The sequence below is a fragment of the Polyodon spathula genome, chromosome 3, assembly GCF_017654505.1.
Source record: "Polyodon spathula isolate WHYD16114869_AA chromosome 3, ASM1765450v1, whole genome shotgun sequence".
NCBI lineage: Eukaryota > Metazoa > Chordata > Actinopteri > Acipenseriformes > Polyodontidae > Polyodon > Polyodon spathula.
Window position 1 is genome coordinate 59,971,842 of NC_054536.1, and position 22,702 is coordinate 59,994,543.

At 36.5% G+C, this 22,702-nt stretch overlaps 2 protein-coding genes across 5 annotated transcripts in view; one reads left to right on the forward strand and one right to left on the reverse strand.

Annotated features, from left to right (window-relative positions):
- Positions 1-7,004, forward strand: part of oxr1a (oxidation resistance 1a) — a 179,839-nt gene extending 172,835 nt beyond the window's left edge. For all 4 annotated transcript variants that reach the window (XM_041245623.1, XM_041245626.1, XM_041245624.1 and 1 more), the window contains 4 exons: positions 576-728; positions 1,710-1,805; positions 2,445-2,518; positions 4,724-7,004. In XM_041245623.1, coding sequence (XP_041101557.1) covers positions 576-728; positions 1,710-1,805; positions 2,445-2,518; positions 4,724-4,859 — 459 coding nt within the window. In that variant the 3' untranslated portion in view covers positions 4,860-7,004. The remainder of the gene's footprint in view (positions 1-575; positions 729-1,709; positions 1,806-2,444; positions 2,519-4,723) is intronic.
- Positions 7,005-7,161: 157 nt separating this feature from the next.
- LOC121313266 (actin-binding Rho-activating protein-like) lies at positions 7,162-11,297 on the reverse strand. The gene is made up of 2 exons (XM_041245627.1): positions 10,432-11,297; positions 7,162-9,288 (listed from the first exon to the last, which is right to left on the reverse strand). The coding sequence occupies exons 1-2, from the start codon at positions 11,076-11,078 to the stop codon at positions 8,805-8,807; spliced, it is 1,131 nt and encodes a 376-aa protein (XP_041101561.1). The 5' UTR covers positions 11,079-11,297; the 3' UTR covers positions 7,162-8,804.
- Between the last annotated feature and the right edge of the window lie 11,405 nt (positions 11,298-22,702).

The following is a 22,702-nucleotide window of genomic DNA, read 5'->3' on the forward strand; positions in this document are numbered from 1 at the left end:
TAAGGTTAGGAAAGAGAGAAAAAAAAATATTGACAGAAGGGTCTCAGTCCTGTACAACTATTTGAGAAACTGGCAAGTGGCACATTTCCAATTCATATTGGGTTCAGAATGCGCAGACATTAAAAATATAACTGCATTAAAGTATTACTGAACAGACTGTAGGGTATGAAACACATTTCTTCCCCTAGCATACTGGTGTGGTCTTATGTATTCTAGCAAAATCTTTTTCAACATAATCACGACTTTTGATATTTTTATTAACATATCCCTGGTCATAAATTCAATTCAACCAGTTTTGTTGTTTTTACATTGGTTTTATATCTGGTCTGCCTATCAGAATGTGTTCACAGCATTGGCAGCTTCAATCCAACTTGTTCAATCGGAAATGTTTAATTGGTTCTCCTCTCTAACTGTTTTTTTTTTTTTTTTAATCTCCACCCCCCTTGGTATTACAAACTAAGTAAGTTAGGTTTTTTTAGACATTCTTAGTTTAGTTGCTATGCCAGATGTTTAGAAGAATGTCTGTTTTTTAGATGTAGAATTGCCATAATCTGTCTTATCTGCTTGCTTTTTAGCTTTCAAAGCATCTTCCTCCAAGGACAATCGGCTATCCATGGACACTTGCATTTAGCACAACAAGAAATGGCATGAGCATAAAGACCCTATATCGTACGATGCAGGGTCAAGACTCACCAGTGCTGATGGTCATAAAAGACAGTGATGGACAGGTAAAAGATCTGCAAGTTTGTATTTTTGTGAAAGTAGATTCACCTCTGGCCTTAGCCAAAGTACTAGGCCTTATAGTGTATTGATTATTGTGTGATTTTCTTCAGTGGTTTTCAGAACCAACTTGAAAACTGCTAAAATCAGTTTCCCTAACTTTTGTTAATGATAGTAGCATTGTAAAGAGGTATTTCTTTCTTTGACGGGGATATGCATTTTACTTGCCTGGTACAATAGTGTTTTTTTGGGAAACCATTAAAATAGTTTCAGTGCAGATTTAGTAGTACATGTAAACTTGGCATGCGTCTTCCCTTTTTACAGATTGCATTTTTCATACCAGTAACAAATAAATATACTGTAACAAGACAAAAAAAAAAAAAAACTTGGAAAATGTTTGAATTCTAGCATTTTATTGTCTTATCTAGGCATCAGTTTAATATTGTAGATTTCATATTATAACATTCATACAATACATTTCCTATGTTTTCACTATGTTAGCATACATGGGCAGCTTTTTATACAGTAGGTTTGTATTGTGCAACAGATCAAAGGCATGAGTGCTGTACACAGGGGGAGGTGGTTAATGATAAAATGAGAAATGTATCCAACAACCTACTGAGAATTACCATATCTTGTGTATATTAACCAATTTTGATTTTACAACCACATGCTCCGTAACAACCTGCCTGATCATCATTTAAATTGAATGCTGCGTTGTTTGGTGTGAGACAGTTCTGCTTTAGTATAACTCATACTGTAGAAACCTGTACAGCTGCTCACTAAAAATAGAGAGTAAAGCCTGAAGCATATAATATAAGTTAACAAAAAAGTGATGAACTGAAAAGGTCTAGCTAACGGCAGATCAGCTTTTCACTGAATTTATATACTACTGCATATACATCATAATTGAATTTGAAAGTCAAGTGTTAAAACGAGTTTTCGATATGGCATACTAACTTAAATTTATTTTTGTATTTTTACGGTAGGTCTTTGGTGCACTAGCATCTGAGCCATTCAAAGTTAGTGATTGTTTTTATGGAACTGGGGAAACCTTTCTTTTCACGTTTTGTCCTGAATTTGAGGTAAGATTGTCTGTAATACGATTTATCTTTAGGAATTGTTACATTTGTTTGTACAGCAAAAAGTTGATTGTCTGATCCGTGACTTTAAATCTGTTGCATCGTTGTCATAGAAGATGCGATAACCAACACTCCATGTTACAGTTCAGGGTCTTATCTTGCGTGATTTTAATATTATGATTGTGTATTTCATATTGCCAGTTTTACAGTAGACCCTCTGAATTACGAACACTTTGGGAATGGAGGTAGTTTGTAAGTCTGAAATGTCTGTATAAATGGGGGAAAATGCTCATTTTAGGTACCATTGAAATTGTAACAAAAACAGATAAACGTCCAGGAAACTTGGGTTAACGTTGTGCTTGTTGTTAAACCAAATTAGTTTGTGCAGCTTGCTCAGGCATTCAGCCTCCTTTGGCTTGGGGGGGGGGGGGGGGGGGGGGCACTTTACACTTTACAAAAGATTGTTAAACTACCAGAAATGATGTATTTGTCTTATTAACTATGCCTTATTAATCAGTGGCTAATGTTCACTAAATGCTTGTATTTAACTTGTTTTCTTATCTTATATTAAGTGTAGTGTGCATATACTTTTGTCTGTGACTGTATATGTTAAGGTAATGAAGGGCATTACTTATTTTTCAGGTCTTCAAATGGACAGGAGACAACATGTTCTTTATTAAAGGAGATATGGACTCTTTAGCTTTTGGTGGAGGAGGGTAAGTGACCTTAGCAAATCAATTTGCATCACAATGTGGTTCCATTTTGTCTTGTAAAATATTTTAGAAGATTGGTTGTTGTGCATCTTCTAATGCACCTTAAGAAGTTAATTTCGGACTGATATGTTTCATGCAAATATGTGTCTCATATTTTTCATCTTTAACTCTTCGTTAGCGGCACGCGCTGCACCTCAGTGTATGTAGAAACATTGTAAGACTTCTAAAATGATTGCTTTATCCCTAAATATTTATTTTATTAACAATATTCATTTTCATTAAATGGTGTCTGTGTGTATAATACATTAGTTTCTGGCACGTTATTTGATGTTTAGATTTTGTCCAACTTCAGGAGCATGTTTCTTTTATTCTGCTGTATAGGCTGCTACACACATCTCCTTGTTTACTTCAGAATAGCTTGCCGAGAGTGGCAGGTGAGCTGGGATAGATGTAGAAAGATGTAGTGCTTTTAAAATGATTGATTTTAGCCCTACAGATTTAGTTTTTTAGCCTTACATAGTCAATTTCCTGTCTTATCTTGCGGGTTACACCACTAATACACAGCCCCTGTTGACTTAGAATCGATTCCTGAGCGAGACGTCAGGCAATTTGGAGTAAATTTGTAAATAAATAAATATAAATATACTTTGCCATTCATTGAATGTTAGTTCAATACATAACTTAAAATAATAACATAAACCAGTTAGTGTCATTTATTTGCTTTAAATTATAAGTTAACCACACTTATGTACGTGGATGCATTTGCAACCCTTTCCACCTTCCATGCGAGCTCAATTATTGCCACTGACAAACAGTTCCACTTGGGGAACTGTTCCCATACAACACACATTTTTAGGTGTGGGGGTTTCAGTAATCACAGCAATAAAGTACAGCACTGTTTTTAGAAATACTTTGGTTCCCCCTTGTGGTCAGAATATTAAGCAGTTCTAGCAGCTGATCTTGTCAAATGTATTTCTACGGTTAACCCTTTGCTGCCTAATCAGAATGACCATATATGGGCATAGATATGATCACTTTGTGTTTTCAGCACTTGAAGTTTGGCAACTTTAAATCATAAGTTAAAATCTGTATCTACAAAAAAGCATTAAGTAACTGTTTCCAATGATATCCAGTATTTTGTTAAAAAAAGTAAACTAACAATAATAAAATATAGCTAAAAAACTATAATAATTTGTTAAATAATGACTTTCCATCCTTTCACACACTCATGTAAACCAAGTAAACTAATAATAATAATAATAATAATAATAATAATAATAATAATAATAATAATAATGAATGACTGCAGCTGAATAATGACTTCATCGTTTTACACACACACACACACACACACACACACACACACACACACACACACACACACACACACACACACAACAAAAACAGAAAAAGTAAATGAATGAAATACATAGCTAATAATAATAATGACCAGACAGCTAGTTAGGCATCAGCTGCAGGTATTTAGTTTTGCCTTTGTCCACCTCCTGAGGAGAAATGTTTTCAAAAAAGGAAAACAATAAATCAGAATATAACTAAAAAAATATCTAAAGTTATCTCATGCCCTGCATGCACACACACAAAAAAAAAAAAAATCCAAAGTTGTTGGGGTTTTTTTTGTATGTTTTTTTAAAGCGGATATAAAGTTTAAAAAGATAATAATAATAAAAATTACAAAACAGCTAGTTAGTCCAAGTACTTACCTTTCAAATGAGTTCTAGAACCAGAGACACAGACGTTTTAAATTGACGAGTGCCTAGATGAATCTGCAGTGAACTCGGCTAAAAAGGCAGTGTCTGTAACACGCCCTTGTAACTATAATATATGTCCCACCCACCCTAGCCCTAAACCAATTATATGGTGACAGGGCCCGCAGTCATGGCTATGACCCATGCAAAAAAAAAGTTTTGTGATTGGAAGGCCAATATATGACATGAAAGGTCATCGATCATATCAGAGATTTTAAAGCACTTCAGCAGCAAAGGGATAAGTTGTCTTTAGAATTCTCCAGTCTGTAAATTGAAGGGCTGGAGAACCACATTCCTTATGTAGCACTTATGTAACTCTTTTATTTATGTTATCCATCATGATTCATTGTCAGATCTCTAGCTGAAATATAAAATCACCTCCATTTTAGTTGAATTCCTTTTATTAAAACAAAGTGTGTGTCATTTTCCTTTATACTTTTAGGGGAGAGTTTGGGCTATGGCTGGATGAGGATCTCTACCATGGAAGAAGTCATTCATGCAAAACATTTGGAAATCATACACTCTCAAAGAAGGAAGATTTCTGTGTGCAAGATATAGAAATCTGGTCTTTTGAATGAAATAGTTCACAGATTGCCATAATGAAACGGATCATCCCAAAAGTGGCTGTGTCCCAAACCTGACTACATCATTAAAAAGCTTGCTTTAAAGTACATGTGTGTGCTTTTTGTTTGTAAACAGCTTATTCAGTACAGAACTATTTTAGTTTAGGTACTTTGGTGTGTAACTGCCAAAAAGGCAAATAATTACATTTTGAATGTCTTATAACAAATGTAAAAGATATTCTGTTTCATTGCTGTTGACCTTGTTTGTTACGATTTAGAAGAGGTTTCCAGTTGGCCGCTTTTACAAGTGCTGATGAAGGTAGTACAGGTTTGGGACAGATAAATTAAAAAAGCTAACAGTGCTGGACCTGTGTATTGAAGAAAGAGCATTAATCAGCTGTATTAGATTTTAGGTGATACCCATATGTGAAGCTTACAAGAGAAAAATATAGAGTTCATCCCTGGCAAGATACTGCTTGTCTTTTTTGAGGGCTAAATGAAGATCTAAGAGTGCAATTGGGTTACAAGTAGGAAAGAACTGGAAAGCTTGATATAATCTTATTAGGGTTCATCAATATATCACCATAAAGAGCAGGATCTGTCACTGTTAGAACACCATCATTTAGAAGAAATTAAGCAAACTTTCCATACCAACAATTCTTGCTTGAATGAAGTAACTACAGTATTGTATTATAGTTCTTCTGCCATTCAGCTTCATAGCACATAAACAGCAAGCTCATAGCTAATATCCTAATACCCATAGTTGTAATGTTCTGTCAAGTGGGTGTATGTGTGAGTCCAGCTAGCACTAGCCCTAAAGAGAATTAGTGTATAAGTAGACAGTAATGTGTTACAATAGATTTGTGGAATATGCAAATTACTGTCATGTGACCTCAAAAAAAAAAAAAATACAGGTAAATTATATTGCAATAGTTCCTGTCATTGTATTAGACAGACATGTAAAGCTATTATAGCTCTAAATGTTTGTTTCAAAAGCCAAGGTATTTCTGTGTATTAATAGTAAAGCCTGGTGCCCTGGTTTGTTATGTTTAGGGCTTCTGATTTTCTGTGTGTTTTACCCTGACTTTTTTTACTCCTCTTTTAAAAATTAGATTGATACCTGTTAAGACATTCATGTATCTCAGTCACAACTGAGAAACATGTTAATAGTAAAATTAATTTATCACAAGTCTTGCTTTTTAATTTCAAAGAAGCAATTTATCTTTATGAATGTAAATACAGTTCTGCATAACAATTGTAATAGTGTGTCCAGCATAAAATACTTTACTTTTCATTCTAGTTTTAATATAGAGTCGCTTATTAACATGTTGCGATCACATTTGTATGTGAAAAATGAGGACTTGGCCTATTTAAAAGCCCATTTAGTTGTTTTCTAGAAGAAAAAATAAATAATTAAAATCAATTTTACTTTAATGTGTTTCTCAGTTGTGATTGAGATGCAGAAAAGGCTTAACATATATCAATTTAATTCTTAAAGAAGATTGTAAAAGCCGGGGTAAAACAGAAAATCAGAAGCCCTAAGTATATTTTACAAAAGATATTGCTGTTTGTGGGACAGTGACCTTTTTGTGCTGACATTTCAGCTTGTTACAGATATATAATGTATATTACCTTGTACATTTATGTTAAAATAGTAGATTTGATCCTATATATAAGTATATATAAAACTGTGGATTGGTGGGTTACTTATAGCACTTTAATCCTAGATGTGTTTTTTTTTTTTTTTTTTTTTTTTGATGCCCAGTACTTAGGCATCAAAAGTAACTGTACAGTACTTTAGTTCTTAAAGATGTTATCTGTCTAGAGAAAGCTTGCTGCTACATTCTAAAGAAAAAAAGGCAAATGTAATGTTCTGTATTAAAAATAAAATATATGCTGAATGTTGAAAAAAAAAATACAGGGCATCATTTTTTCTTCATGTTTTTGCTTATAGTTCTGTAACGCTGTCAGTATGTAGACTAAATATTTACAGGCTGATATAGAACTTGGAATTAAAGCAGTTTTCTTCCCCCTTTTGGTCATCAACAGCAGTATTATCGTCCTTGTTACAGCTAATATACGACACTCCTCAAAGGGTTTCACAAGAGTATAATGTAATAGTGATGTATAGTATGAAAATAAAATTATTGTAATCCTGAACTTTGAGTTTTGTTTGGGGTCAGTCATACAACTAGAAGTCCAGTATAACCATGGTTTAATTGTGAGTCCATATATATATATATATATATATATTATATAATATATATAGATATATTATATAATATATATACTTATAATATAAAGTAGACTTTAGAGAATTGAACATAAAAATACCTTTCTGCATATTCAGTATATTTCTGCGTCATATGCAGATGTATTGGTATTTAGTTTTATTATTGCAATATTGTATTATATCATTTGTGCACAGAACATCAAAGACAAATTCCCCACCCTCTTACCAAAGTAGCAATCTTTTCATAAAATAATGATATTCCAATGCATTTATGTATGGGCCCTCTTCCCAGTGCAGGGACAGAAAAAAGGATTTCAATACCAGTATTTTACAAACTAATAGCCTTTTTAGTGAAGGGGGTGGGGTATTTATCTATGATTTTTGGGGCCCTGTACCTAGGGCAGGGGCAATGCATTTGGTGTGTACTTTCATAAGTTAGTAGGGGTAAGTGACACAACTGCTTGTTTATCTGAGAATTGGAATATCAATATTTTACCAAAAAGAGCACTGTCCTACCTAATAATCATTATTTGTGAAAGTAAGCTTGTATTTTTTAAGAAATAAATGTAGTGCTTCACAGTTAATCCAATTATAAAAATTGACTAATGAATAAGCATCTAGCTTCAGGTTTTAACCACTATCTGAATAGTGAATAATGAACATGCGTCTACTTCAACTGGGTGCATTGCAGCGGGCATCACGGTTCTGCTTCAAAGCCGGATAGGACATTGCCTTAAAGTCTGTTAAAGGTAAATGTTTCCTACTAAAGTAAGTCTGCCCATTTAAAATCAACAATGTATTATTTTGATTGAATAGACTTGTTACAGTAATAATACAATTGTATTAATCATTTTACATTGTTAATAAAGTATGGTATAAAATAAGGTATACGTTTATAGGGGGCCACACTAGTATCACAGATTTTTTTTTTAGGTAATTTGAATTAGTTCATGATTTGGGTAATTCACTATTGGTTTGCTTATTTTGGGTTTTACATAAAATAAATACATATAACACATTTTTATAACAAAATAGAAAAGAGGTATGCATTGAGCTTTATACATTGCAATGTGTTCTGTTCACAGCAATAAATAAAATTACACAAACACATTTGTATCTCTGGTTTATATAAAAGACTTCAAAGAACTAGATTGGGTTTATTTTTTTAAAAAGTGTTGTAAAACTTCACTCCTATAACAGGCATATCCTTTCATTTTGAAAGAGGTAATATTAATTAAGTAATAACACAATTACATCAGTAGATGCCAGTATAATTAAGTCATTGAAATAATTCAGATTATCAAAAATGCACAGTGATGTAACATTGCATGCAACTATTTCTGATAATCTATTTAATGTGTAGCCTTTGACCATTCCCTCTGTATGTGTATATATATAGAGAGAGAGAGAGAGAGAGAGAGAGGGGGGGGGGGGGGGTGTTTTAGAACACAAGCAGGAAAGATTTGTGCTAGTTTCCTATCTGTTGTATGATATAGTCACAAAAAAATAAGATATTCTCCTATTTTTTTCACAATGCTAAGTGTCACCTGGGGTGTGAAAGGTTCTTAACAGTATAGGCTCTATTATTTTTGTCGCATCGCATCAGGTGTTTGGCAGCCTTAAGTCCTAAAATTGTCAAAGATAAACACTAACCTTATTACATTAATTTACAGTATACAATACTGACAACCCCATTTAACTGTAAGTGCTGATGCAATCAATAAATGTTATACTAAAAGAGTAATAACCACATGGTCATCTCTACCTTGCCATAACATTTCACCTTCAAAATGCAGCTTTCCATGCTTCCTGGCCCTCATGAGGATGCCAACCACCTTATCAGAAATACGCACATATCTGTCAAAAAGTTGTCCAAATTTTACTCTTGTCTTGCCGTCTGGTCCAGGGTTCTCCATGGTTCTGATAATGAAGCACATGTCGCTGATCTCGCGGTGGATATGGTCCTCTGCTCTTTTTGCCCGCTCTGCAGTCTTGGTGCCCTCCTTTGGCCTTCCATAGCCTTCGTCACCCTTGTGGAGACGAGTGGCCATGGACATGTTGTAGTCAAAGTTCTCACTGAAAGGGTTTAGCTTCTGAGTCACAGTGTGCTGTTCAGCCCAGTTTTGCCACCTGCTCTTCAGGTTGCCCACAGGACTGTGTTTCTTAGCAAGAAGGTTGATCTTTTTTGCTTCATCCACATCTTTATTCACGCTACAGAAAAAAAAAAAATTGTCAAATCACAATTCAATAAAGATTTATTTATAAAGTATTTCAGTGCAGGTTATTAATATGATACAGCAAATGATTTGTTTTTACCACTTTTTTAAACGATTATGGTCATTTCCTACCACATTAAAGGAAAACCAGAACACAGTTCATAAGTTATACAAGGTACCAGAAAACATTCGAGATCTAACTCGTTCACAACCTCTTAGGTATGTTTATAATAGACGTGGAAGTTAAACTAAACATTTAATCTGTGTAAGGGCCCTGAAATAACAGAGAACCAATAAACAAACCTAAATATGAGGGACTTCAATTATACTGGAGATTCAAATCTGACTTCTATCAGCAGGTGTCACTGTTGGACAGTGATTTGAACATTTTTGTAAGAAAGAGGTGATGAACATTTGCAATCTGGAATTAAACTTTGGGGCATTAAAGACTTAACCAGGAAAATATTTTTATCAACAATTAAGCATTCCTGTGAGGGGAATTTATATGTATTTGGAAATCCTCTGATTCTACAACTGCTAATAATCCATAAACAATTTCAACTAGCAACTACATTACTACAACTACAACTACAATTTATCAGTTACAAAAATTAACGGCGTCATTTTCTTCAAGTTGGAGCTAAGATGGCCAGCATATTGAGGTAATTTGACTTTTTGCTTTCCAGCTGACAAAGAACTAACTCTTTGATCGGGATCGTGGGTGTAGTGCTAGAAAATGTAACCCTTTCATAAGTTTTTTTTTTTTTTTTTTTTTTATAAAGCTTCTGCTGCCACGGTGTCAAACCCTCATATCCCTTTAAGCCACATGAGATCTTATTAACAAGGATGCATAAACCCTACACACTTTGGTGGCCATCCTATTGACCTCTGACATAATATGGCTGCCATCTATGGAGATCATGTAAATTCGGCTTTAGAGAGACATTATTTTCTTTGGTAAATGTGTTTTAAAAGCAGCGATTATCTCATACATTACCTTTTTCAATTTCCCATAGCAGTTCAATTAATTGTGTTAACATTTAGTATTTTATGAGAAACAAATTCCATATAATTTTGTTAAAGGACTTTTTTCTCTATGCATTAAGGCAACATATTTAATCTGTACCAATGTACTTACAGTGTAGTTGAAGGTCGTTTGATCCTGACAGGTGAATATTCTTCTGTTACCTCCTGTTTCTCAGATTTTTCCTCCTGGTTTTTCTCATCTCCCTCTAAAAAGCCACTGTCCTCAGTGTCCATGCTGTTACTCTGGGTCTTGTGGTTTTCCTTCTCCATGTCCTTCCAGCCCTTGGTGAGCTCAGATACTAGGTTGGAGCACTTTCTCCTCCGGGTTGGAGACTTGTTCCCGTACAGGATTTTATCAGCCTCATTTGTATCATTTTTATATCTATTTGTCAAAAAGCTAATGTCGTTTCCTTTCTCCTGAACCCTACTTGTTATGGTTTTTGTCACCTGTTTGCTTCTGATTTTTGACTCCAAAGGTTCTTTACCAGAATCACCTTCAAGTTTCTTGGTAGATTGTGTCTTTTGAATAGATCCCATTGTTTGATCAGCACTTTTTTTATATTGCTTTGGTTTTTCCTCTTTTTCAGCATGAGGTGCCCATCCTGAAGGTTCGTTGGCATGCTTATTCTCATTTTCAGAAGCCCACTGCTGCCAACTTTTAGTCAAGCTGCACACCATGCTTATGATCCGCAGCTTTTTAATATTTTTGTTGGCTGTGGCGGAGTTCTTCAGATTCGTTTTCCTATCCGCTTCTGACATTTTGTCTTTCTTCTACCTCTTGCTTCTTCTATTTTGTAATTCAGCGTTGCTGTGCTGGCTGGAGGAGAGTATTACTTTTAAATAGGATCGGTCACTTTATGACGATGGAAACTATGTCAAGCATTCCCACTGCTTGATGATCAGCAATCACCTTAAAGTCCTTGGATCACGTTTCGCCACCAAAGATGAACATCGCAGATGGTAAACAAGACTTTATGATAAGGCACACTAATCATTCACAGCTGCTGTGTTAATGAAAGATGAAGGTGGAAAAATAACAGTTCTTTAAAAGCAAGCACATTCTGCGAAGGCAACTGGAGTGGTATTATACTGGAGCCTTCTTTTAATTCTGCTCAACATTGCTTTTAACATGTTTAATATCATATTATGTGTGTTCTGTATGGTTCTATATTGTTTTTCATGATAGTTCATTATTTGACATGCTTACTAATTGTTGCAGCAAACAAATGTTCTGGAAAAGACTCCTCACGCTTAATGGGGTGGATTTCTGTTGCACTGGCATCAGTTCACAATTCTTCACCTATGGGTCTATGCTTCACCTATGCACAGTGTAATGCTAAGAATATCTATACTAAAAGGGTCATGACAGTGCTCAGTTCAAACATACAGTTTTCTTTTTTTAGTGACGTGATTCTACAATGGTGTGGTCATTTCTATTCATACAGAATGCTACCGTAGGATTATTCTGTGGTTCATTACTGGAGATTTGGGGATTGTCTGGAAGATCCCAGAATATTTAAATGGAATATTACATGTCATGATATAAATATCTTTGTAATGAGATAAAGTGAGTTGTTTATTTATGAGTGAATATCTGGCTGAAGAGTGTTGAACAAGCTATGATCTTGCAACAAGGGGTAATGGAACTTGTTTTAATAAAGCATTGAAAAAATCATACCTGCTCTTTCTCTTTCTCAACAAGTGAGAAACTGAATGTGTCAACGCATTGCTCTAAACTTGCAGAGATATTTTATTGAAGCAAAGTATATACATGTTGCCAGATGGGTTTCCCAAAGCATCTTCACAAAGTGGCCAAGTTCTATAAACCAGATTTTTAATTGCATGCTGGTATGTGTCAGATAAACACATGTTTTCAGGGTGTTAGATCTGCATGTATAGGAACCTTCAGTTGCAACACAATCATTTTCAATTTTAATAATATATTCAAATAAATCTATTTAAAAATTCTGAGCTGTTCAAAAATCCAATGCTCTGGATAAAAATAGATTATGATTTTATAGTTTGACTTCATGAATGACAAATGTTACAGAACTCCTATGATACAAGATGTACTGATAACATCATGACTTGTCTTATAACATTTAGGACAGCCATTTATTAGGCAGTATATCATAGTGTAGTGTGCAACACTGAAGGACAATCCAAAATATGTCAGTGGTGTTTCTAACCATAGAATATGGTTTCGGGTCCAGTACAATGTTAATTTTTGATTGTGTGCTGAATAAGGAGATTTGGGACTCACTTATCTACATATTAACATTTCTCTAATTGTACAATTCCATTATTCCTTAAGAATGATATTTTCCTGGTTGACAGAGGAATTGTCTAATATGAAGCAACCTTCTTCAGAACCAAGTCGCTGTGTTCACATTAAGTTAGTGGGGGATTTGTTCTGCACTTAGAACAGTTCAGTTCCCATTTCAAATAAATTACATAAATAGGTTAAAAGCAGACTAATATATTAGATTGTCAGTGGTATGAGTCAGGTAGAGAAGCCTTGGGCTCAGTTCTCTTTCCCATGGGAGACTTTGTCGTGACCTTTCCCTTCAGTAAGAGAGATACCTGCCATCCAGGGTTGGTGGATTGAAAACTTGAAACAAATGATAAAAAAACAGGTTAATTCAACACCTGTGTACATGTGCTCCTTTATTATTGATGATTTGGTAATTGACAATTCTGGTTAAGCCAGCTTTTACATTAAATTGGACACTATACTATAACGGAGCCCCTCCACTAATTCACTGATCTCAAAATTTGCCAATTTGTTGTGTGCAATTCTGATAACAAAACAGTGCGGGCACACTGTGCTGGACCCTGTATATATTTGGGTTCAGGTGCAGAAAAAGATCAAAGCGTGCAGTGGGTTGGCCCAGAAAGCAAAGCAATTGAATTTCTATAATTAGAATAAATAGCCTCAAATCATTTGAACTGTTCTTTCCCTTATCTTTTATGCTATTTAATTTGACCCCTCAGTAACATTGTTTTGTTTCATAAACATTTGCTATTATTTAATTGACGCAATACAAAACAGGAAGGGTGTTTAGTGTCTGATCCCATAAATCAAATGCAGATTGAGAACATAGGTATTTTTGCAATTTCAAGTATGAAATGTAACCATTACCAAATGGGTATTTACCTCCTAAAGAACCAAAACCTGAATATTGTATACCAAAGCTGCTCTGCGAGCCTGTGACGCCATCCCCGAGGGATCAAAAGGACAACGCTCACAGATCTCAGCACAATTTTTTCTTTTAAGACTGACCTGCCAGAGAGCAAGCTAAGTGCAATTGTTGCTAATATCTCTATATATTTTGCATTTTATGAGTTTTTACATATTGTTTATGTGTAGTAAGTGAATCACTGAAATAGTTTTTTTATTTTTACGTATTTGTGTGCACTACAGCATGTTGCTGGTTACATCCTGCTGCGGCCTTGTGCTCCCCCGGGACCCATCATCATAAGTCGGCTGACTTTGTGCCTCCCCCCAGGGCGAATAGCTCCAACTGGAGCTGATTATTTGTCTCTTTTTTGTTGCTTTTGCCATTACAAGACCGTAATATATATACACTACCGGTCAAAAGTTTTAGAACACCTCCACTTTTCCAGTTTTTATTGAAATTTATGCAGTTTAATGTCTCAATGTACTCTGAAATTAAAGCATAGAACAAATAAACAATTGGAGATAAAAAAAAGAAATCATGGAATTGTTTTGTTTAACAAAATTTAATCTAAATTTTTGACTCATCAAAGTAGCCACCTTTTGCAGATATAACAACTCATGGCTTTCTTTCTACAATGGAAATCAAATGTTGTTCAGAAAGTTCTTCCCAACACTGTTGCAGAAGTTCCCACAAATGTGTTGCACTTGTAGGTTGCTTTGCTTTCACCCTTCTGTCCAGTTCATCCCAAACCAGCTCGATGGGGTTTAAGTCTGGAGACTGTGCTGGCCATTCCATGATTTGAAGCCTACTGTCTTGTCCTTTTTTTCTAAGATAGTTCCTACACAGCCTGGAGGTATGTTTTGGGTCATTATCTTGCTGTAAGATGAACCCCTGACCAACTAGGCTTATACCAGAGGGTATTGCATGGTGTTGCAAAATGCTGTGGCAGCCGTTTTGGTTCAGGGTGCCACTCACTCTGTGCAAGTCGCCGACTCTGGATCCAGTAAAAGAGCCCCAGACTATCACGCTTCCTCCTCCATGTTTGACAGTTGGTGTCACACACTGAGGAACCATCCTTTAACCTACTCGATAGTGTACAAAAACCCTGCATGATGAACCGAAGATTTCAAATTTTGATTCATCGGTCCATAAGACCTTCTTCCAGTCTTCAGTAGTCCACTGGTGGTGCTTCATGGCCCAGGCAAGCCTCTTTTTATTATTTTGCCATCTTAGCAATGGCTTTCTTACTGCCACTCGACCTGTCAAACCTGCAGCTCACAGTCTTCTCTTCACAGTTGAAACTGACACTTGCTTACTTCGACCAATGTTAAGCTGTTGTCCTGTAAGCCACCTATCACGCAAGCTGTTGACTCTCAGAAACTTGTCTTCTGATTCTATTGTGGCTTTTGGTCTGCCAGACCTCTTCCTGTCAGAGTTTCCAAGTGCCTTTTGATGGTGTAGGAAACTATATTCACTGACACCTTGGTTTTCTTTGCAATTATTCTACAGGAAAGACCTACACTTTTAAGGGTTATAATGGTCTGTCTGTCTTCCTTTGTTAATTGCCTTTTTCTCACCATTATGATAGCAATCTATTACTTCCTGCAGTACAATACTGTCCAAATAATGCTTAAGAGGGTGTAGTAACAGTCTTTTCCAACACTGCTTTTATACAAACTTTTTTTTTAAGCTCTGGCAGTTTACCGCTTACCTTTGTACCATTTCAGGTTATTCACTGGACTTGAACTGCTTAAATTTCAATAAAAACTGGAAAAATGGGGGTGTTCTAAAACTTTTGACCAGTAGTGTATATATATTTTATATATTTGTAATTTTTTTGATACAAAGTCAAAATATTTTTTTCTCATTGTTTTATTTCTGTTTTGTAGATATAACATGCAGGCTTGCCTGTAACGTGATGCTTGACATGTGTACATTAAGAGCAGCTGCTGGGCTCAGCAGCACTGTGCAGGACTGAGATACTAGCTTCAGTTTTTTTGTTGGTTGTATTACACCATGGAACTGTTATTGTTGAATTGCTGTGGGAAAGCTCAGTGCCACCTGCCTCACTGGCCTCTTAGGGCCCCATGGGGCTGCGAGCACAGATTGGCCACAGGAGGACATAGGAGGCCACAGGAGGGGAGCGAACAGAAGTGGGCCTTCCTGCTTGAAGATGTGGTCAGACGGTACATCCCCCACACTAAAACTCTCCCTGTCAGCAGAGCTCATACTGCTAATCAAGAGGGACCCTTGCAAGTGCCCTGGCCTACAGCAGGGGAAACAAGGCAATCCATTTTTGATGATGAGCCTACCGCCTCTTCCATATACCTCCAATTCACCTTCTTCCTGGGACCATCTGGCAACAGCTCTTGCTGTTTCCCATACGATGGACGCCCTATATAGAATGCAGAAAAGCTGGGCCTGGACCAATTTTCGCCGGGTGATGCTTTCATTGCTGACTTTGTCCAGTGCCTAATTTGGTGCTGTTATCCAAGGACGCTGCCTGCCCTAATAAGCAGTGCTGGGTTTCTGAGGTGATCCTGGTAGCCTACTAGTCACATTTGCTGTGGTCCCTCTCGACAAACCACAAACCTTCACCACAGCAGCTGTATGAGCTAAGCGTGGTGAACAAAAACCTGCTCCATGTGTCCAAACTCAACCAACAGTCTACAGCAGGGTTTCCCAGTCCTGGTTCTGGGGACCCACTGAGTCTGCTGGTTTTCATTCCAACTTAGTTCTCAATTACTAATTAAACCCTTAATTGAACTGAAAATGTGCTTCATTAGGCCTTTTTACCTGTTTTGAGTGGCTGCCTGCTAAGAGAAGACTCACTGGCACACGGTAAGCATCCTGTGCATATTAGGCTGCAACATGACCCAGATAAAATAAAGGAGACGCACTTGGAGATAACTACATGCGCCTACTTGGCCATAGTGCTTCCTTAAGATTTAGAAAAGTAGTGATACAATACTATCAGTGTTACCTGGAAATAACCTGACGTTTGATGTATACTGAGAAGCAATACATCTTAAAAAGTTGAAACAAAGTGGATTAAATGCATAACATATTTCCTACAACATCAGTTGACAAAGGAACAACAAATATGGTTGGACAGATACTACTGACCAAGTTTTAGATTCAGGGCTGTTTTCTAATACTTCACAGTTCTCACCAAGTATGTCAACTGAATGGCTCCTGAATAGCCCTTTACATTTAAGCCCAAATGTGTTGGTGAGGCTGTGTAAGAGAGCTTGGGGATTAGAAAGATAGCAAAATTGTATTCAGTGTTAAACAAATACACATATGACTAATACCTTTACATTGTAATCTTCATAAAAAGCAAAACAACAACTAGAAAAATGTGGTCTAAGATGACCACTATAATGAGCTTTTTGGTTTCCGGATTAAAAACACCTAAGGCTTCAAGATATTGGCGTCATACTCAGTATACATGTGTACTCTGTTACCTCTTTTCAGGGAGCCTGGTTGTTTTTCCACTGCAGATCCCAAGCAATGTAACTGATATCACACGCAATGAATGTGCCGAGTCACGTGTACAACTATGGACAAAAATGTTTTATCACCTAGAATAGTAGTACAATATTTAGATTTTGAAACGTCACATTTTTAAATTTTTGTCAGTTTTTTGTTAAGTATTTGGAAAACTACAAAGCGGTATGTAGTTCAATATGTTAACATAACATTATTCAGCAGGTTTCATTCGACTTTATGAAGCAAAATTAGTAAATTCTATAGGGAGAGGCAAAACTTTTGGCCATAGCTGTAGATGACGTGGTATTAAGAGGTGCTTTATTTGAATTGATAATGTAATATTCTTTTTTCTTCTGCTCTGCTTTGCTTTTATTATTATGGTCTTTGAGCTTTTTGTATTCCTGCTTCAATTTCTTCACCTTTTCATGACACTATTTGGGCATGTGGTTTATGACCATTGTTTCAAATCAGTAGAAATTCTAACATAAACAGTTTCATATCTGACCAATCGTTCTCGCTCTGTCTGAAAACATTTATCTGCCCACAGAGAAACTAGCCAGTGGGAAACCTACAGTACCATGAGAGCCAGGGATATGTGATTCCATAGGTAAAGTTAAATTATTGGGTGCTTGTAACAGGGTGATTTGTTACGTGTGTGGGTCATCACTGAATAATAATCAGGCAGACACAGAGCATTGGGTGTTGACACTCCACACAGGCGTGCAGATTTAATAACATGCAAGCTGTCACTGGGGTACCAGGATTGGTAGCCCTAGTGGCAGATTTAATAAAGAACAGAAAAGAAAACAAAGCTAAAAATAAAAGTTTGCCTAACAAGCTGGGCGCTAGGCTCGCTAAAAGAAAAGTCTTGCTCCAGGAACCTGCTGCACTATGAAAACCCTCTCTATACACTGTTTGGGTCAACCTCCACTAAGCTAACCTATTTTGGGGCTCCCGGAGTCCCAGCATCCTCATGGCAACTCCTGCCTCTTCAAATGGCCTTGCCTGGGTAATGCCTTCATGAGCACCGTCTTGCAGTTGAAGGGTTCCATAGTAGCTAATCCTGCGGAGCAGGCGCTCAATTCCTCAGTGTCAACAGCGCGCCGTCTGACTGGTGTAGACATTTTTTGAGCTCCTTGCAGCTTCCCCAGTCAATATGGACCTCCTGATCAGCTCGGTGTTGGGCGAGCTGAACTGCTTAATTGGTTGCCTAGCAACGTGTCTCTTGTTCCGCTTCCCGTTTGCACACACTTGCACAGGAACCACCGAAAGGGCTCTCACTGCAGCAGTGCAGTATAAGAAAAATGTATTTAGTGTCAGTTTTTGAGCAAAGTTGCCCCTGCCACAGTGACAGCCTGTGCCATACTCATGAACCCATTTCACTGCTTTAAACTCTGGTCATATCAATGATGTAGACCATGTTTTGACATGCTTCAAAGTTGGTACACTACACATGTGAGACCTACATAGTGAAAAGAAATGTTTCAAAAGTTGGATTTAGGGGACTGTTTCATCTGATACTACATAACCCATAAATATGTTTTTGCTTTAAGGCCTGTATGCAGTTCTTGAGTAATATGCCTGAAGTGTTTTGCATTTGTAAGTTGTGTTAATGGTATGAATGATATGTGAGTTTTTCCTGGTTAAGATATTTTAAATAAATAAACAAATTATATATATATATATAGACACACACACACACACACACACACACACACACACACACACACAATGTATTTTCCCCCTGTCTGATTTTCTGCATTTTTGCATATTTTTGACAATGAATGTTATCAGATCTTCAATCAAAATCTAATATTAGTTAATAAGGACCCTGAGTGAACAAATAACAAAACACTTTGATACTTATTTTAAATTTATTTATTAAAGAATGTTATGCAACACCCAATGCCCCCTTAGATGCAATAACTGGTTACGCCACCTTTAGCAGCAATAACTGCAACCAAATGCTTCCTGTAGTTATTGATCAGTCTCTAAAAGCGACGTGGAGGAATTTTGGCCCACTCCTTCATGCAGAACTGCTTTAACTCAATTACATTTGTGGGTTTTCGAGTATAAACTGCTTGTTACAGGTCCTGCTACAACATCTGGGGTTTAGGACTGGACTTTGACTAGGCCATTCCAAAACTTAACATTTCTTGTTTTTCAACCATTCTGATGTAGATTTGCTTGTGTGTTTCGGATCATTGTCTTGCTGCATGGCCCAGCTGCGCTTCAGCTTCAGCTCACGGACGGATGGCCTGACATTCTCCTGTAGAATTCTCTGACATTCATGGTTCCTTCAATGATGGCAACAGTGGAATGCAGTGTTTGGTTTTCACCAGACATAACAGGCCCCATATTGGCCAAAAAGTTCCACTTTTGACTCATCTGTCTATAGAACATTATTCCAGAACTCTTGAGGCTCATCCTTGTGCTTTTTGGCAAACTTGAGACTAGCATTCATATTCTTCTTAGTAGCAGTGGTTTCTGCCCTGGTGCTATGCCATGAATCCCATTTTTGCCCAGTGTCTTTCTGATGGTGGAGTCATGAACACTGACCTTAGCCAAGGCGAGAGAGACCTGCAGATCCCTGGATGTTGTTCTATGATTCTTTGTGACTTCCTGGACGATTTTATGCCCTGCTTTTGGAGAGATTTCGGCGGGACGGCCACTCCTAGGAAGATTCACTACTGTTCCAAAATTTCTCTATTTGGACAATATGGCTCTGACTGTGGTCTGGTGGAGCCCCAGAGCCTTAGAAATGGCTTTGTAACTCTTTCCAGACTGATAGGCATCAAAACCTTTTTTTTTTTCCTGAGGTCTTCAGGAATTACTTTTGATCGTGGCACGATGTGCCTCTAGAACCTGCGTTCTGACAACTTCACTCTGATGGTAGGGGCCAAAGTTAGTCAGATTTATATGGGGCAGGGCTAGCCCAAATCAGGCCTGATTGTTAACCAAAGTATTCAAAAAGCTGACCCTAATTATCCCTTTAATTGGGTTGAGTTAACTAGGGAGGGCAATAACTTTTTCACACCTGAAGATTGAATGTTTGATTACCTTGAACACCAAACAAATGAAATAAGCACCAAACTTTGGTGTCATTTTTTCTCTCAGACTCCCTCTATATACTACTACAACCCACAAAAAGATCAAATTCAATGTGAATAATGTGTAAAAATGCAAAAAATCAGACAGGGGGCAAATACTTTTTCACATATATATAATATCTACTTTAGACAAGAGCCTTCTTATTAAATAATGTTTACCATGCACATTGTTTCACTGACTAATGTGTTTTTTTCATTTTTTGTTGGTTTGTTTTTCACTTTGACACTTCCCATGAGAGACACCTGAAACCTAAATGAAGACAGATATTAGGCCAGATACTAGGTATATTTTTGGAAACTGGCTAGCTTGGAGTTGTGAGGTTAAAAGCAGCTGTCGTCTGCTTTCACAATTAAGTGTGTACACTGAGCATGTGCAGAGGATTAGTTCAGAATGCAAGTTGCAATGGTGTTCTAATAATAGTAGCATATAAATCACTGTGTCAGGTAGTTACAGTAGTGTTTCTGAAAGACATCTGAAAAAAGTGATGTATTAAGATACATTTTGTAAATGATGATGAAATAGGACAACTGGTACAGGACAGCTGATTTAATTTAACCATAAAGGCTCCTTGCCACATACAAATTCAATTGCAAGTTCCAACTGAAGTATAAGTTCTACTTGCTTAACTAAAGTATAAGTTCAGTTTAATGGAAGGATGCTTTTTGTCCCTTTTCATTTTTATCATGTTTAAAAGAAAACTGTAAGACTAAATAACAATATCACATAACATGCATAAAATGAAAAATAACACGTAAAAGCTAATTTACTACTTTGACAAAAGTATTTGGGCACCCTTACATTAGTATTTTGTGTGCCTTTATTTTGCTTCCTTTACAGCTTTTTTTTTTTTTTTTTCTTTCCGTTTTCATGATACAGGGACTTGAACACACCTAATGATTTGCTACACGTCACAGCACTGGAGCACTGAATGAGGGGGTGGTAAAGAGTACATATGGATATGCCTACCATCAATGGAAAGCTCAAAGCCTGCGCTTTTAAATAATATTGAAACCAGAATGCTATCTGTTGAAGTGATCGAGTAATAGGCAACAAACGAAACTTAGGAGCTGACTCATGTCACATGATTCAAGCCTTATTTTCGGTTTGGTGTAGTTCAGGACATAGGATACATCATTGGAAATCGCTAATTCTGTACTTTCAAACCTAGCTATTATGGTGCCTGAGATATTCAAGCAAGAAGGTCGGGCCCTCCGATACACTATGCCTTAGGTTCATATGGACCCCAAACCTTAAACAATTTGGGAAATTCAACAAGGCTACCTGGACTAGAATTATCCTTTGCATAGTGTAACAGGATGGGTGTCTGACAACTAACGAAAAGGAAACAAAAATCAAGTCACTAGATCTACATAATAACAGATACTAAAGCACGTGGGGTCTGAATGCACCCCAGCTTACCTTATGAGGGTTAAACAAGAATGATCAAACTCTCAGTTGAACCTACTGTACTAGACATATATATATATAGTAATATATATATATATATATATATATATATATATATATATATATATATTATGATTTTAACTTGACAATTTTATGTCCAATACGTGTATCTGTGGTGGACCGATTAAACCTGGACATAAGTAATAAATATAAGTAATAAATAACTAATAAATTCTCCTCACAACAATGGATGGTCACCTATATATTTTACAAACAGCACACAAAGATCCCAAGGTCAGAACATCCCAATGAGGTAATAATATTGGACTACCTTACCTAACTAACAATACAGGCTATAGAAAAATGTTCATCAGTGCCGTGAGTTTAGAAAAAAAGGAAAAATGTTGGAAGAAAGTTTGCTGTCGGGTTTAGAAAGTAATTTGGATTCACTGATACAGACAATTGATGAGTAATATGATGACAAAAGGAACTAGAAGATGTTAGATGTGCAGGGCATTAGAGGTCCAGATTTAGATGAGTCAATATGATGAATCAGAACCCCAGTATGTACTTTGACACATGAGACTGAAACTTAAAAAATAGACACCTTTAAGGCCAGTTTATTGACTATTTTGTTTTTTATCTTAAGGAAAACATTAAGCATACTGACACAGATTTGCAATTGTTTTGATAAACAATTTATAAACATAAACCACATGCCGTTTTCAAGAGTAAAAGTCTAATTTCAAGGGTTTTTTTTAAAGTGCTGTATAGATTGATACATATGGGACATTCATATAGTTGGACCGAAGCATATAAGATTCAGAAGTGAAGCGTTGAAAGCACAGGCTTATAGAATGCTCAGCGACACTAGAATGTGAAACTTCACTCTTACAGAGAACATTCCCCTTTGGCATATTGAACCTAGATTGAGTTACCCTAGCTAACAGGATGGTCTCACTACATTGTCATATCTATCTATATCTATATCTATACAATGGCCAGTTTGCTCCTTGAACTCCCTTTTTGTTAGAATTTAGAGGTGCTTTGTAAATAAAAAGATGTTGAACCCTTTGACTACTCTTACGGTTCTACACATATTAAATGTCTAAAACTACATCGTAATACACTATAGTTACCTTTGTGTACAAAATATCTTGTCAGTTCAGTAAGTGGAAAATCCCACATGTC